The sequence below is a fragment of the Ostrinia nubilalis genome, chromosome 9 (assembly GCF_963855985.1).
Source record: "Ostrinia nubilalis chromosome 9, ilOstNubi1.1, whole genome shotgun sequence".
NCBI lineage: Eukaryota > Metazoa > Arthropoda > Insecta > Lepidoptera > Crambidae > Ostrinia > Ostrinia nubilalis.
The window spans coordinates 10,920,532-10,938,015 of record NC_087096.1 but is presented as its reverse complement, the minus strand read 5'-3'; the positions used below and the strand labels follow the sequence as shown (position 1 = coordinate 10,938,015).

The following is a 17,484-nucleotide window of genomic DNA, read 5'->3' as shown; positions in this document are numbered from 1 at the left end:
TTTTTCTTCTGATGTTTTTAATCTACCGAGCCAAAATTATCTATCACAGTTATAGATTTTTTATCAATTCCTAATTTTTGGCAATAATACGGTTTCATCATGACGTACATTTACTACTTATTTAAATTGTAAAGTTTGAGTATACTTTACATATCTACATCACATACATTGATAGTAATTTACAAACTCTAACATTCGATGTTACTTACCAATATTAGACATTTACCTACTACGCATTATAAGTCGAGCGAGACAAATAATTCTGTAAAACAAGTGATCGCTTATAGTTCATAATAATATAACAATGTAAGACCCTGAAACTTGCTTGAATGATATTACGAAACATAGTTGACTGTCAGTCAATATTAAATCTCTACAAAATACCTACATGCCACAATTGCCACACTTCAAAGCACAAAATAGAAACAGCAATAATGAAATATTCAACAAATCAAAAACTTAATAGCTATTATTTAAAAAAAATCTTGATACATTTATCATATGACATTCTTACATACTAAGTAAAAACGTCTTCGATATTTTTACCCCGTCTTTAGTCATACGTAATAGAGAATGAGCATCTAACATGCTATTCTAGATGGATTCGAATTTCTTTCTTCTTTATAATGTGCAGGTCTGCTGAGTGAAGAACCACTTTACTTAATGTAAGTTAATGTTACGTTTATAAAAATGCTTATTTCTTACCTTTGTCTTACATCGACTAACTGTATGATTTATTTAAATATTTTATTTAAGAATGATTAATATTGAAAATGCTGCGGAATTAAAAATACATAAGTCCATACAGCTTAAAGTTGAAACATGATCCAGAAAATGGTCGTGTAAGTATTGTTTTCTGTCTTAAATGGACCCGGTTCCATTTACATAATAGGTATTCTACGCTATCACTGAATACCTTTCAGTCGAATATACGTTTCACGTTTTGGGCGAGTTATTTTAGCTCATCACGCGTTGATATAAATCTCTTGTTTCGTTTTTACTGGGTAATCCTTAGGTGGTAGTTTGAAACTGTCTCTTAAATATGAGAATCGGTGAAAATTGTAGTAGTACTCCTTGCCGTCTGGGGAGTATTGTGGGTAGAGTGTGTACGCTGGAAAGTCCAAGTCCGAGAGGGAGTCCGCGAGAGCGTGCTTCGCGAACTCCTCCTTGTATCGTCATGACTGCTCCCGGTACGCCTGCCTCTTTGAGCACTTCTCCTTCAAGATGTAGCAGAGCGCGATGGCTATGAGCACCGCTATCGCAATCGCCATGCTTATGCTGATCCAGATTATCTCCTCGTTGATGCCACTCGTGGATTTTCCTGGGGACAGAAGATATTCACGCTTACTAAAGCTCTCTTAACCTAAATAATATTCAAAGTTGGGGATCCTTTTGAATATTTTAACGATTACTCATTTAATAATATGTAACCGCAGGATTATGTATAAATTGTGACTCTTTCTATTCACAAATTACAATTTTAGATGACTTTATGCCTCAATCGAAATGATCAGAATGTTGACTTTATAGAGATAAATAAAATGATAGCAACCTAAATGGATAATTGTCGCTGGCACTTAAGTGTATGTTGAAAACCTACGTTAACACTTCGGAATGTAATAACTGTAACAGGATTACATGTCAGGGTAAAGGAATCGCCAAAATGTAAACAGTAAAGCCTACCCTCGTCGGCAAACAAGGTCGAGCTTCGTATACAAGATAGGATAGAAAAACCTCTTATTGCGGAGATATAACCATCAGCAAAATGTTGGGTAAGGAAAGTTGCAACTTAGATCTAGGATAATCTTGTAATGATATTCCGAAATATGAAGGCACGAGCACGGCATAAAGATACACATTACGGCATCTTATGGAGTTGTAATAGATGCGATTTTGCAACAAACATCTACATTCTGTTATCTGTATCAGACTGGCCCATGCCTTCTATGTAGAGAACTTATATGAGAAAACGAGCGGGTTCTTAAATTCTGAAGAAGTTTCGTCGTGGGCGCTGGAAACTGAAACAGACTTAGGAATTCTAATCTTTTTGATGCGTCTGCACATTTTGTTTCATTTTTCAATCCACCTCAAACTGAGACATGCGACCGTGAAATTATTATCCGCTTCACAGAACCAAAAAGCAATTTCAATGAAGTCTAAGCTAAGCTCTCGAAAAATATGAACGCTGCAAAACCGAATGAAAGAAACGAATTGGTTCAAGTAAATAGAACAGTGGGTTTCTAGTTCATAACTGTGATAAAGCCCACTTTAGTGCGTAAGGGACGGCCATTTTATCGATGCTTTTATTGTTTGTCTTTGGAACATTGTCTTATTTTATAACGAAGAAGACATTCTTACTTTTTCAGCCCTGAGCGTACTCTGTCTGATATATTTGTAACATTTATTGAAGTGATATTATACAGGGTGTTTGGCGGAAGGTTAGACAAACTTCTTGGGTGTATAGGTAAGGTCATTTTAAGAATACAAGTTCGCCCATTTGACCCTAAGTGAGCTACTTTTTTTTTAATTGATATTTTTGTTTTTATTATTTTTATACACACTACTACACTGTATAATTATCGTTATCCAACAGATAATATCGTTTTATGTCTTCTTTTGTTAAGTGCGAGAAAGGAATTTTCTGTTGAATTTTCCTCACAATATCAAACTTTGTGAATTGCATTTTCGTCATGCTCATTCAACTAGTTTAGTTTAACGTACTAACAGCTGGTCTGCCAATCATAACTCAGCCAAAGTTGAACAGTCCCGGGCAAATGGAATTGTCAGGAGACCCGCAGTGACGAAGTAATTAGAGGCAAATAGGAGAAGTCGGAGTTCAAAGACTTCTCCCCAGTTCGCCCATAAACGTATTCACATGGAATATTTATGAACAACGGAAAAAAAGTTATAAATTGAAGAGGAAAGAACACACACCTAAATACCCTGTGACGGAGAGGGACACACAGAAGATTCTCAGCGTCATTTACAAAGAGTTTTTAGAAAATAATTGGGTACGGCGGGTTTTTAATTACCTACTTATTTTTTATGTTGTTTTCCTTAAATTTCATGCTTACTTTTTTGGCTGTGTGTGCTGTTCAATTATATCGTTATCTCCGTATTTTTCATTTATTAAATTAACCTTCTATACCAGAACCAGGTGTTACGTCAAACGTATCTATGTACTTAATTGAAATTACAGCCGCCAGCATCTTTAGCGCAAGGATCCTTGAACAAAAATTCACAGATTAAAATGGATGGTGCCGACTAACGAGATAAGATGGAGGAGGCAAAAACTCGACGGATTACGTAGAGATATATAACAAGCCCTCAAATTGCGTGGCACACGTAATAGAATTTTTGAAACACACAAATAAACTCGGCTGTGACAAATTGACAAGGTTTACCTCGCTTTGGTGTACGTATCTACGTTACAACGGTTATAGAGTAGATCGTTATTCATTGAAAAGCCGTCTATTTGTCTCTTATTCTGAGAAATTAGGTGTTCGACCTCTGAGATCGACTTTGGGACGAGATGCAAGCAATTTACGATTCTGCGTCTATAATCTTTGAGGTCTAAAATAGTCAGTCACCTATATGTGAATGAGTATTTGAACTTGGCGTGAAAGTATTTGCTCAGATTTGTTCTGTTACATGAACAAATTCCGTACTGTCGTAAGCTGAAGATCAGAGAAAATTCATGATGTGGAGTAAACAGGTGGTTAATATTTTAAACACAAAACTGTGTCTTAAAATGTGGCACACAGGCAAAAAAAAGTATTGAGACAAAATACCTACTTAATTTCTAAATTGGAGCAGTGATTGAGTGAGTGACAATTTCATGCAAGTTTCTTACTTTCAATAATGCAATTAACTTAATTTTAAGTACCTAACTCAGTGAGTTAGTAAGATGGTATAGATTTTACAACAACAAGGAGTTAGTGCGCTAAAGGCTAAAGTAAAATCCGAACAAAGTTCCAAAAATTTATGAAAATACGAAAACGAACGAACGAAACGAGAACATGGTGGCTGAATTTTCTAACAGAATAATTTTATTTATGAAGCGTTCGAATTTTAAATATTTTTTTACCCATTGAAAATTAAATAAGTTTAGAGTAGGTAAGTATAGGTAAAGCAGTTCCCAGACGGATCTATATTGCCTCTAAATGATTCTAGAAGCAAAAACATTATTCGATTTCAGTTTTTAAAAAGTCATAAGCAAGGTATTACTACGACCCAGTATTTTTAGTAACACACACCGCGTTGCATTTTGCACTATTGTTCGCAATGTAGCGTACTGAATAATGCATTTGACACTGCAATATGAAAACGGATAACTATGTGGTTTGTGAAGGCATAATCCATTTTAGTATGTTGTGGAGCACCGTGTGTTTTGTAACTAATTTATTTATTACCAATATGATGGTAGTAACTAGAACCAATATAATAATTATATTCTAATATATTCCTAGTTTGTAGCGTGGAACTATATTTACTTAAACAGCTTCATTCTTTGTATTATAGTTTGAAATAAGTAGGTATGATTAGGGACATGAAGACTGGATAAAGTTGAACCCGCTGGTTATTAAGTAAGATAGGCCAGACGTATCAAATTAGATTTTTAAGTAAAAATATCTATTTCATAAAATTAAATGTGCTAGGTAGTGTAAGGGAAATTTTAGCAAAAACATAAAATATGAACGAAACTGGATTTTATTCGGCGGTGATTACTTAGCGCGAGCTTAGAGTGGGGCTGGAAGAGTGAAAATGGTTTCCAGGCATATTTTGCGTACATAAAGGCATACATACTCGTACGAGTATCATGTACGAGTAGGTATGGATGCTAGAAAGTGCTGCGTGAGTACTCAGCGTCAAAATATTAACGCAGTAACTTCATATGTGCGTCAAGTTCAGTGGACAATGTGCTATACATAGTGTTTTCATCCTAATGTATAGTAAAATGACTAATTACGACATAAAGTCACACTGTTATGGCATGAATCCCCTTACATATTCCGCTCTGCACTACTGTGTCGTGAAAAGCGCATTATATCCTCCTGAAAACAAACAGCGCACGCGATATCTCTTGTCCATGTAGATACATATGACAGCACATCAAGCTAAATACTGCGGGATCTTATGTAGTTGGAAAAAGTGCTGTTTTGCAGCAAAAAATTATAATCTGACATGCCGTCAGCGACGGTACGCTGTAATACACTGCGTGATTGATTTTGCCCGCCTACGCCGAGTATCACGCTCTGCTCTAAGCACCGTGTGGCATAACGTATACTTAGGATAATAATGTATCCGGAGATGTAGAGATGCTGGCTGCAAAATAAACAGTTAAAGTACCTGCACATCAATAAGAGTCAATTTAAATTATTTTATTTAAAGTTAGAAGCTAGAAGGATTAGTATAAATTAAAACAGGCAATCAATTAAGTAAACACGTATTTCTTAGAAATATAACCTACCTATTACTGGATTAAATTGCCGAGTCTTATTGCCGAGTCTTACGAATACTGAATTTATTTTAAATGTAAAACAGTCTGATTAATATAGGTGATTGGGTAATGTACAGTAGAATCTCGATTATCCGGACCTCGATTATCCGGATATCCGATTATCCGGACTCATTCTTCATGGTTTCTAATTACCGATTCAGGATCTGGACCCATAAAAACCGAAGGCCCCGCCACCATAACATGGTACGGACGTCTTTTTGGTTCATTGTTAAAAGAAATGGATGACCAATGGTCTAAAATGATGTATTGAAAACCCTTTCTATTGTAAAAAGTTAATTGTTTAATTTAATTAATTATTGTTTGATTTGACTTTGAAATCGATTATCCGGATTTTCGATTATCCGGACCACCCCTGGTTTTAATTGATCCGGATAATCGGGATTCTACTGTAATTACTTTGAGTAATTACTCAAGATATTTATTTCATTAAATAGGTATTCGTTACCTAAGAATGAACCCAGATAAAGCTTTAAGAGCTTGATAATTAAATTAGATCTAACAATTCAATTAAGCACGACTATCTTTCATTGACGTCGTTCTTTCCTAACACATTAAAGACTGCAAAAAAGGGGAACGGAAAATGGATTGGAAACGAAGGGTATTTGCGAAAAGGATTATTGGATTATTTGTTCATCAGATTAACAAAATGTGCTATAGTAAGAAATATACTCACTGTGTATTTTAATTCATATGTACGTAGTATGTACTTGGATTTAAAGACCTCTATTTCAGCCTGTGTAAAATTCTACGAAGATAATAAGATTGATAAAACTTCTGAAGAAGTTAATTCAAGTCCCTATCGCAAAGTGCAGCCACAAGCCTTAAAATAAAAGTTCACTGGTTTATTTAACGTGTCTTTCGTTTTGCAAAAGAATTGAGGATCTCAGTGAAAAACAAAGAGGAAACAAATCCTTTGTTGTACGCTATGTGCTATATTATCTCGAGTACCTGATCAGCTACGTTGAATTCAATATTCAGATAAAAAATCTGCAGCGCTAATAAAGTGTTCTAGTAAAAGGAAAAAATCAGGGTTATTTCGAAGGACCTTTCCATATAATAATATTTTTAACTATCGATAAATCTAAAACTGATAAAAAGTTTGCACAGGCGTGACTGTTTTGTGACGTAATTTATACAAATTTCTATGATATTACTGTTAGAACAAAGTTGTAAGACGCTTATGTTGTGGGAATAAGTAAGTCACCACAACTGCCACTTTGCTGTTGCTTGCCGCAAAGTTGATGCCACAGGCTAAGGTCATAAATTATTCAGCCTAGTATTTCGTGCAAAGGGATTTGTCAAGTCAATGTTACATGCCAATTAGGTACAAAAAAAATAATAAAAAATTGTAAAAAATATTCCTTTTTTTAATTTCCCTGGTGGCCTGTAAATCTTGGATATGATGCTCATTCTTTTTTTGCCCTACCAGCTTCGAGACACATTTGACAAGTGCTGAGAAGAAGCGCCACAGCAAACTCAGTCACCACTGTCCGCCGGTTTTAAAAAAAGTAGGGGTTATTTTCCAGAAGAAACATAACATAATATTTACTGTTACTACGATACCACGCATTCTCGCTGATGGAAAGTGTCCTTACGACCTTCATCTGCCACAAGACTGCGTGGCAGTTTTAATTGTTCTAATAGTGCCATGCTGCCTAAGAGTGTGTACCGTTATAGCACTGCTAGCACAGTTGACACTGCTCCACACTCATTAGCGACAGCACTGAGCGTGAGTGCTACACAAACTTTTTTTTGTCGCGGAGGAAATGCTTTGCGCACCGTCACCACTGCCGGGGGACAGGGTGGTCTGTGGGACTCCCGGCGCCCTGAAAAGGGCGCTGCTCCGTCCTGAAAAGGACGGGGTATACCCACTAAAACCTCCGCGGCGTTCCGTCCATCGCCCAAGTGGGGGTGTCGCGAGTATCCGGCCGTAGCCTTAGACTTCCGCGAGATTGAGTTACTGTTATTTAAAGATAATTATTTGGTATTAAAAACTTGGAAGCCTTCGTCATACCTCCCATCTTGTTGGAGTAGCCGCCCATTTTGCCGGCGACGCGGGCCGACGCGCCGCCCGCCACCACCAGCACCACGGCGCCAGTGCGCAGGTACCTCACGCGGCCTGAGGAGTATAAGAATAATTAGCAAGTAGGCAGGTAGAAAGACATCTATGGAGCTCCGGAAGTGTGTAAAGCCGCTGCAGGGCTCCAGAGAAAACCAAACTTAAAAATCTTAAGACCAACTGCTCCAAAATGCGTTTCTAGTGCAGTGGGTTTATGTGGAAAAAATACCCGTGGACCCACTGTGGTTCAAAACTTCAAAGCAGTGGGACCATGATTAAAAGGTGATGTGCCACTTATTTCTTTCGGATCTTCACCAAACTAATCTTTTGTTGCGAAAAGTTTATGAACAGAACCACCTAGCTTAGCTTACTAACTCCATCTTTTTGACCAGCACAAAACTACATTCCTGGTGTATATCGATCATCACAAACACGATTTTGGCCTTTACCAAACCTATACATACGACATACGAGTACATGCTATAGAATATAATCCTCGGCGATTCCGTTCCAACTGCTGCCATCAATTTTGCATATTATATACCGTGCAATTTTGTATAGGTATCCGTCGCCCAATCTTGTTGGAAGGTGTCTATGCTGCATATGCCAAGTTGTTCAGTCTAAAATACGACCATTCCTTCCGTTTGTGGTATTCAAAATATTGCCGAAGCATTTGAAATTTAAATTGTAAACGATATTGCACTCTATAGCTACAAGGCCGCTGTAGTTGCAGAGTCGTTTGCGAATTGGAATACTAATGCTTCAAAAAAAACGCTTTAAGTAAATTAATTTTAGAGGTGAGTCGATAGTTCGGAAATTAATGCTTACATATGATAGGTACCTACTAGTTATTCTATTTTTTCCATGTTATATGTAGAAAGTCACTCATCGTTGCATTCCCAATTGGTTAGTTTTTGACACCACTCTCGTAGTAGGTATCCTTTTGTAAATACTAAACACGTCTCTCTCATAGATTTTGTATGACAAAGGACTCGTCACGTCATTGATTGAGTCCGCGTTGAAAATAGAGTTTTGTAGCACTTGCTACAAAACTCTATTGCTACTATTTTCACTTGAAAACCTACTCTGTTTTTGGAATAGGTAAAATGTTTTATTGGAAGTTGTATCTTAAAACGATGTCAACTATCCGTTTCTAGTTTGTAGAGGCTATAATTTAATTTATTCTAAAATAACGTGTTTATTCTAATGTAAACGTACCCACTATAACCGCCATCGTTGTTTCTGCGACTGCCTCGGAATATATCAGAAGTGACAATCTCCTCGGGTTACATCTCCCGACTTTATCTCGCCTCCATTTCGTCTGCACCTAGAACAAAGGACATTAAATATTTATAAAAGTCTTATTCTGTTTTAAAACACCGAATTTGAAGCGATCATAAAATATTCAGAGAGATATTTTTCATTTATTCACCAAGACGAAGCATTGCTACGATATTACTCAAAACTTATACTGATTTTATAATACCTAAATAAATAAAATTGTTCTACTAAACTTCATACCAACTATTTCACTCCAAATCAGGCAAAACTTCTAATGATTCCGAGTAAAATGCTCATCACTTTGTCTACTGTCTTTGGTCACTCATGTTACTCACTACTGCCTGCTGTCTTTGGCCTATGAAAAGTAGACCTACATTACATAAAGTAAGTATGCTCAGTGTATTTAGGTATCTACATTTAAGCTGTATTAATCACAACCGTACAACAAAGGGTGAATCAAAACAATAGAGAGAATACTCTGTTTCTGTAATGCAATAGGAGCGCTAGTTAACGAGCTTGTCATGGGCCTTAATAACGTCACAGTCGATACTGACATTGATACAGTCCTATTAAAGACGTCGTGTGTATGCTGAAAAGGTAATGAAATATCAGGAATGTAGAGTTTTGACAATTATCATATAACATGAGTTCATGATGTGGCTCTTGTAAAGTGGATATTAAGAAATATATCGAAGTAAGATGAAAATAAGTTATAAGTTTGTAAATAAATGATTTACTTTTCGTTTATATACCTAAACAGTTCTTTAACCTCTAAATTAGGGAAAGGTTATCGATATTTACATACAGCATTTTCACTGGATTTCGGATTGTCCTTTATAAAGGTGACCTTTGATATTATTTTGTGTACGAATCTCGCTGTAAGTGGACGTTGTGTCCATTCCACTGGTCACTATAATTGAATGTTAGGCCTATTATAGGGCATGCCGTTACACCCATTAGTCATGTCATCATTACACGTGACACACCACTCTACCAATTAATACTTGTATGTAAATGAAAACGTTTTCCAATTGTGATGGTTAGAGTAAATTGAATATGATCACAATTAATGAATGCTGTTGGCATTAAATAGCCGTGTCATTTTATGTTACTGGTGTTTTATTAGCTTATTGTTGATTGAACTCTATGGTTCCAAGAAATAAAGTTACAAAATCACTACAATCAGCACTCGAAATTGTCGCTAAAATAAATAGCTTTTTGTGAGCATTATTGTATTAAAGTTCGGCAATTAGGAAGTTGAGCATGCCGGAGATGAATAATAGCTTAGGGAGGCTGTGTTTGGTCTTGGAAGAGTGATAAACGTTCTTTGTTGTTCACTTTTCAGCAAAGCAACGAGAACCTGTCGCGATATCTTTAATAATAATCGTCAAGAACCACCTTTTTAACTCTTCATTTAATCTGTCCTTTTGTCAAACTTTTTTTAGGTTCTAAATACCTATTAATGTTAATCTTAAAACTTTAATTTTGGATGTAAAATTAGGTAACATCATACAAAACTATATTCGTCGCCGATTATTAAGATTGATTGTCTGAAATAATAATCGAGATTAGTTTCTATGAAGATAAATCAAAATATAAAAAAATACTTCCGAGTCCATTACACAACGGCAACAGCGAAATTCATATATTTTAAAAATAATATTTTTCTATGCGAGTAATACTTATAAGCCGCAACCGTGAACCATATTTTAAAACTTTCGCGTGCGCTAAAACCCGAAATTTCACAAAGTAAACTACCTACTTAATATAAATGCAACATAAAAGTTAAGCATTAAGTAAACTTTTTACGCCGTTTTTAAGCTGGTCAGTTTATGCACGTAATCATGGATATCGTTCGTGGAAGCTTACATTGTGTAAATCGTGCAAGTTACGAGCGTACGAATAAATATGAGATCGTAATAATAAAAGTTTGAATGTAACTTTGTAAGTGAAGCAATCAGTTTTTCCGGGGTTTGTATAGAAATTGCCAGAGAAATATTCTTGAGGCTCGAAATTTTTAGCAGCTGAATTGAAGTCAAAGTTTCTGTATACCCATTGTGTTAGCTTAAAATAACTCAATTAAGTTTAATGTTAAATTTTAAGCATTGAAATAGCGCGTTCACTCTGGCATAGAAGATAGGCCGAGCACGCAAATCCAATTTCATCTTCGGGAAGTACCGGATGGTAATCTTGTTAACTGAGTTCACTATCCCCCCGCGCGGTAATCATGCTTGTAGTAAGTAAACTTCGCTGTTAAAGACAACGCCCGGAGGAGCACCGCCTTTACATAACAACACACTAGTAAGGCCCGGTTTCCACCAAAGCGGAGCGGAGCGGAGAAGTGTTTTGAATAAACAATCAGATTTCATTATTTCCACATCTCTTCTCCGCTCCGCATAGCTCCTCTCCGAGCTGCCGCCGCTGTCAAATTCTAAAGAAAAATTTTACAGCCCGACATCTTCGCTTCGCCTTGGTGGAAACGGGGCCTCAGAGTACAAGGCGTTTCATTTAACCGTAACCCTTACACGAAACTCATTTACCTTCATCTATTAGGGTTCGGTAGGATGGGAAAGCGGAACCTTTCTAATTTAATTTTCGGCGGGTCCGAAATGCTTCCTATTAGATAAAATGCAAGGGTATGCTTCTATAGCCTTTTCCGGCGTGTCTATCTATTTTACACCTGAATGAAACCATTTCAATGGAATTACCTATACCTATAGTGTTTGTCATTATAATGAAGTATACACATAAACATGACTCGTCGATTTATGACATGTTCTCAAAACTCATGGATCACTCAAGTCGTCGACACATTTGGCGGCCTTGGTCTGTAGAGTCCTTAACGGCAATGATTCTCTTTTTATTAATACTATCTTAATCCTAAAACTTAATTGTAATTGATTTGAAAAGTAGAGTTGGAAGTGAGTAAGTTGGAATAAGGTATTTTTTTATACTTCAACTGTTCAAGTAACATATTTCGAGGAAGTACCCAAAGGTACCGTTTTTCCGGAACCTTTTTTATGCTCAAAATGCGCTCGCTCTGTTTTGCTTTTCCTCATTTGTGGCGAATATTTCAAATCTTATTTATATTTATTTATTTATTTCAAATCTTGTCACGTTTCGTAATCTAAACGTTCTGCATTAAATGAGGTAGGTAGGTACAAATTGAATTGATAATAGCAATCGTGATCGACATAATTATTATAGTCTGTGTCAATGTAATTTGGAAATCTTTTAAATAAGACAATTAAATAATAATAATAGAGGGCTTTTTATTGTCAATGTAACTCGGCATTATTGTGTACAAGGAATCGAATTTATATTCCAGGATTACAAAATACAATCTGCAAGGAGATTTAATTAGTTACCATCACAGTTAATTTTATAGCTGGCCCAAAAATTTTAATTTTTAAGCGCCAGGCGAGAATTTGTGGAAAACATTTATTAACATCAAGGTTTCGTGCGATACTCGGGAAGAGGAACAACGCTCCCGGTAGAACCATTAACACGAACCGGGGTTGCCAATAAAAATAAGAATAACGCTTCTTTTTGTCGCAAGAAAGTGGCAATCCTGGAAAATATGGGCAGGCAACGTAATTTCGTAGCACATCTACGGGTAATAGAGTTTTGAAGGAAGATATAATAATAATTAAGTACCTACTGAATGGAGATGTGTGATAGAGACAGCTTAGGAAGTGATTTATTAAAATGTAAAGATATCGAGCAATAATTATTGGATTTATCAGACTATGGAATTATATATGAGCTAATTGTGCCTTAGGAAATGTACTAGATGCTTACTCGAAGAAAATAAGGTTGTTGTTCTCTTGAACTGTGAAGAGTTTAAAAGACGATTATGTAAGTTGTTCTGCATAAACTCGCAAAAAAAGAAAGTTCATATTGGAAGAAATATGCTACTTTTCATGCCCCAACCCTTACATAAATTAAACTTATCTGTAAAGTTTCCGCACACAAACGTTTGGGCTATTTATTTGTGCAGAAGATAACTGTAAAATATTTCTGCCCTAATTTGTACGGAAGATTGCACCCGAGTTAACTTTTCGCCGAGATTTATAACGAGCATGATTCGCATCATATAAGTACGAATAGATAGGTGTTCTAGAAATTGGAACAAGTGGTTTAATAAACTAGAAATATAGTTTATTAAACCACTTGATATTAAATTATTATCATGAGTTGACCCGGAAGACGTGGCGTGGACCGACAATCTGGTGATGGTCGCGGGAGGTGCCTGGATGCGAGCGGAGCGGCGCAGGACCGGTCTTTGTGGAAATCCTTGGGGGAGGCCTTTGTCCAGCAGTGGACGTCTTTCGGCTGAAACAACAACAACAACAACATGCCTAGTAAGTGAATTATACTATTTACAAATTAACCGCACATTTTTTTATGCAGAATAAAGCGTATGCGATGCGCCGGATGCTTAAACAGGCTCCGCCCCATTAAACACGTAATTTTAAAATTGTGACCAGCGTTGTTGAATTTATGATAAGCAATATCAATAAAACTAGTTTTTAAGAATACATATAGTGAATCTTTTTGTTTTCCAAATTAATAAATTAAAAAAGCAGGTATTTGACTGCAATCACACCTCATGTGAGATGCAGTCTAGGATGGTACATACATACCTGTCCTGTGTGCCTATTTACTCTCATCTTGAAGAGCATTGATGTTAGCATTCTTACGCGAAGGGCTTTAAAATTCCCTTCTGCCACGCAATATAATCCGTCTTGCCAGCTTAAAAAGGTAGAATGGTTGTTCTGTCTGAATTATAGCCTCGGGTCCGAGTTTAGCAAATTTTAAAGCAGACATAAACGTTACGTTACGTTTTCACGCTTAAACTGGTGAATAAATTGTGAAAAATTTTGATTTATGGGACCATGGAGAAGGTTACGTTACGTTTTCACGCTTAAACTGGTGAATAAATTGTGAAAAATTTTGATTTATGGGACCATGGAGAAGGATTATGACTAAGGCCCAGAACAGACGGTGAAACGCAACTGCAACGAAACTGCAACTTTCTGATGATTCTGATGAATGAAACTGAAAGTTTCAAACTGGTCGCGTCATGTGTGGTCTCTCAACGGACGCTATGGCAGAAACTTAGATGCAACTCAAAAGTAACTAGCAGTTGCAGTTTCGTTGCAGTTGCGTTTCACCGTCTGTTCTGGGCCTTAGGGATGAAATTAGAGATGAAGTTTGTAAGAGCGATAATATAACTCATTGCCTTTAGATATATATAAAGGTTTTTGAAACAGGATACGCGTGCGTGGAAATAAAATTACGCAGGCAGCAGCTAGTTAATTGACAAGCTAATTTTGAACTCTATAAAATAGTTATAAAGTACATCTATGCTAACCACGGCCGCCTTTGACGGTGGGTAGAGTCTCAAGTTTCAAAAACATCGACACTCAGACCCTTCGCGTAGTTTCCTAAGCTATCTCAGCTTGTGAGTCCCTTGAGACTACGACTTAGTCCCGCCGCGTGGTCAAATGGAGAAAGCTTCGTCGGCCGTCTTTTTGTAACAATCAACTGAGCTTGCGACGTCACTATTGATATCGATAGAGCCGATAGGGGTAATACCTCCTGTGGGTATACCTTTTTTTATTAGTGGTAGGTATCAAAGGCGAAGTCTTAGCGTGTAAAATAGTAGCTGAAGAATCAGTACATTTGAAAGCATTACAATTACGTATGCTTAGGAATAATTACATATCGCATAACATCATGGGAAACGCGCTGCATAAATGCATAATTATCTTAAATAAATAAGCAGGGCAGTGCAACCCTACTACTAATTTAGTTTTGAATTCTGATACCATAAGTGCAGGTAATTGCAGCAAGAACCAACGTGCGAGTATTAAGTGAAGCCAGTGCATTATTATGTAAATATCTTTATCTTTCCAATTATGCTGTGTTCAGGGAATTCCTGAACTGCACGCTTATCTTTGAATTTCAACGAGCAAGGTAGCGTCATGTGGAACTGTATAACATAATGGAAATGTTTGCTTGATGTAAATAACACGGCAAATTCCGCGCATTTGCCATTTAGAATACTGTTGAATAAATTGAATTGCATTTAAGTTATGTGCTTACTCGTATAACATACTCGTAAATAGAGGGTTTACCGATAATGTGAAGTATTTTTCATTTGCAACTATTGTTTTTGATATTATAAAATCAATTATTATGTTTATAATATAATAACTACGGACATAAATAATGTCAATAAACATCTTCATCATCATCATTATCATCTCAGCCATAGGACTAGAATAAACATCTTACTTTTGTTAAAAGATGTTTGTGAGATCAGATAGAGTACAAAAACATTGTTCAGTATTTGAGATTCTGCCGAACTAGGTACAATACCCATAAATCTTGTCTTTGAAGAAGCAGTAAATTACGATTATCTTGAAAGGGGCTGAGTTCAGCCATACATAAAGTGCTAAAATGTTGCGTTTAGCCCTCTTTCACTTCCTGTATAAATGTATAAATTAATATTATAGGTCGAGTTACCACGCTTTTGAATTTCAATTAGAGACCTGTTTCATCTTTCGTGAATGGCATTGTTTTAAGAAAACAACATTTCAAAAGCTTTAATTACCAGCGAGACGTGGAAAATTAAGCCTTTAAATATTTCTTATTAATTTATAAGGGTGTCAGGAAAACGGTGTTCTTTCATGAGTGTAATTAATCATACTGCCTTAAGAAAAGTAAACATGTTCTGCCTCCCTTAGCCATATGTAATTAAGTTCACATGTTATTTTACCCAAAATCTAATTGAAATAATGTAGAAGAAAGACCGCTGTTTTTTCAAGTGCTTAGTATATTTATGTTTTCGATGTTTTAGCAATTGGGGAATTTGAATTTGTACTTATAAATATTTAATTGAAAAAGTTGCCTTTACCCCGAGGATGTGATTTAATTGGTTCGTTACGATTTCCTTAATGCAGATTTATGTTAAAATATTCTTAATTAAGCTTATAAATAACAGCGTACGCATTACCCTGAAAGAATCAACACGTTAATCCTCCAGGTGGGTCCCACTGTACCGGCCGCGTGCGACCTCAGTCCGGGCCTGGCTCGACGTATCACTTCACATGCTACGCAGAGCCATCAGCCGGAGCGTTCCGATTTACTCCCATTGTCCGGTTTTTCCGAGAAGTTGGCGATGAGTTCGCGAAGGGACGACACGGTCCGACCGGGACGCGCGCCGGGAACGTACTGACGGCGGCCGACTCCCGGGATCCCGCCGCGCCCGGAGCCTCGCCTGCTCCGTCGGGATGTTTCCATGTTTTTGAACCCCCAACTTTTATTCTGTACGATACGCACAAAGCTTCGTGACGTGATAAAGCGGAATTTAAACATTTCAACGCGGAAGTAAGTCGTAACGGAAAGGGTTGATTTTGGGGAGTTAAGAAAGTTGTTTAGCTGAAGATGGCATTTGCATCGACTAATTAGCTGGGTTTTTGGTTTGACTTACTGAAATACTGGCAGGATTAAGAAAATTAAATCATAATTCAAAGATTTACTTCGTTTAGTCCATGCATAGATTACGAGTATATGGTATAACTAAAGACTAAAGGGGATTTAGGAAATTAATGTAGGTAAATTAGGGAATTACTTACATTTTAATACAGTATTTTTATGCAGTTCCGTACTTATTGTGGTCGATACGTAGTAATTCTATCTAGTATCTAGCTAATAAAATTCTGTAGACTAAAGTAACACCTACTTATATTACTTTCAAATTCAGTAGCAGTCAATACTGCTGCAAGGAAAGTTTCGACGAACTTTTTAATTATTAGAACTGACTGCGTAATGCAGTGTGCACTCTTGAGATTTCTCGAGGTGTTATTAAAATTTTACTAGGTTGTATTTTACGTGCCTTCGTGTCTTGTGATGATGAATTCATGGTAATATCTGCATAATGAAAAAGATAAAATGTTGAACCTGGGGGGCTATTCAGTAGTAGGTACTAGAGATGAAACGGATAGTGGTTTGGCCGGATACCGGATACCGGATATCCGGCCAGCTTCTAGGCCGGATAGCCGGATATCCGGCGGCCGGATAGTTGGCCAATTGTCTCGTTGCATGTCGTGACGAGTTTAGCGCCGCACAGGTGCTTCGAACGCGATCAGTGGGTCTATTAGTAGACTAGACTAGTCACACTTTTCAAAAATCGAATCCGTCCGAATATAATGTCAGATTTTGCCACTTGTCTAGGGGGTAGATTAATTCGGGCGATTTCGGTTGCCATCGTGAGTGTGTGATTGAATAGCGAAAATTAAATTAGTTTACTTGCTGCGTAATTTGACTGAACTGCATCATGTCATCAGATCATCAGTGAAAAAAAGACCGCCTATTTTATTTGGCAATATCTCGACATTAACAGATATTTACCTACTATTTATGTATTCGTCATTAGAGTGAATAGCCCAGAAAAAGATTTTAGTTTTTTGAAAGGCTTTAATATGGCTTTTTTGTAACATTTTGGACTTTAAATAAAAGCCGTCATTATTATAAGCCATTTTATTGACATTTACCTCAAAGATTAATGCATTTCATTTTATTAATAGGAAATTGTCGTAGTTTTTTAATATCC

At 36.7% G+C, this 17,484-nt stretch overlaps 1 protein-coding gene across 2 annotated transcripts; it reads right to left on the bottom strand.

Moving 5' to 3' along the window:
- Positions 1-251: 251 nt before the first annotated feature.
- On the bottom strand, positions 252-16,585 carry LOC135075002 (uncharacterized). 2 transcript variants are annotated; one of them, XM_063969370.1, is made up of 4 exons: positions 16,508-16,585; positions 8,799-8,907; positions 7,536-7,640; positions 252-1,321 (listed from the first exon to the last, which is right to left on the bottom strand). In XM_063969370.1, exons 2-4 carry the CDS (start codon positions 8,812-8,814, stop codon positions 1,176-1,178), a joined length of 267 nt encoding a protein of 88 aa, XP_063825440.1. In that variant the 5' UTR covers positions 8,815-8,907; positions 16,508-16,585; the 3' UTR covers positions 252-1,175. The 2 variants fall into 2 exon arrangements, with proteins under 2 accessions (XP_063825440.1, XP_063825439.1); XM_063969369.1 differs by lacking the exon at positions 16,508-16,585 and adding an exon at positions 15,886-16,085.
- Positions 16,586-17,484: the final 899 nt, after the last annotated feature.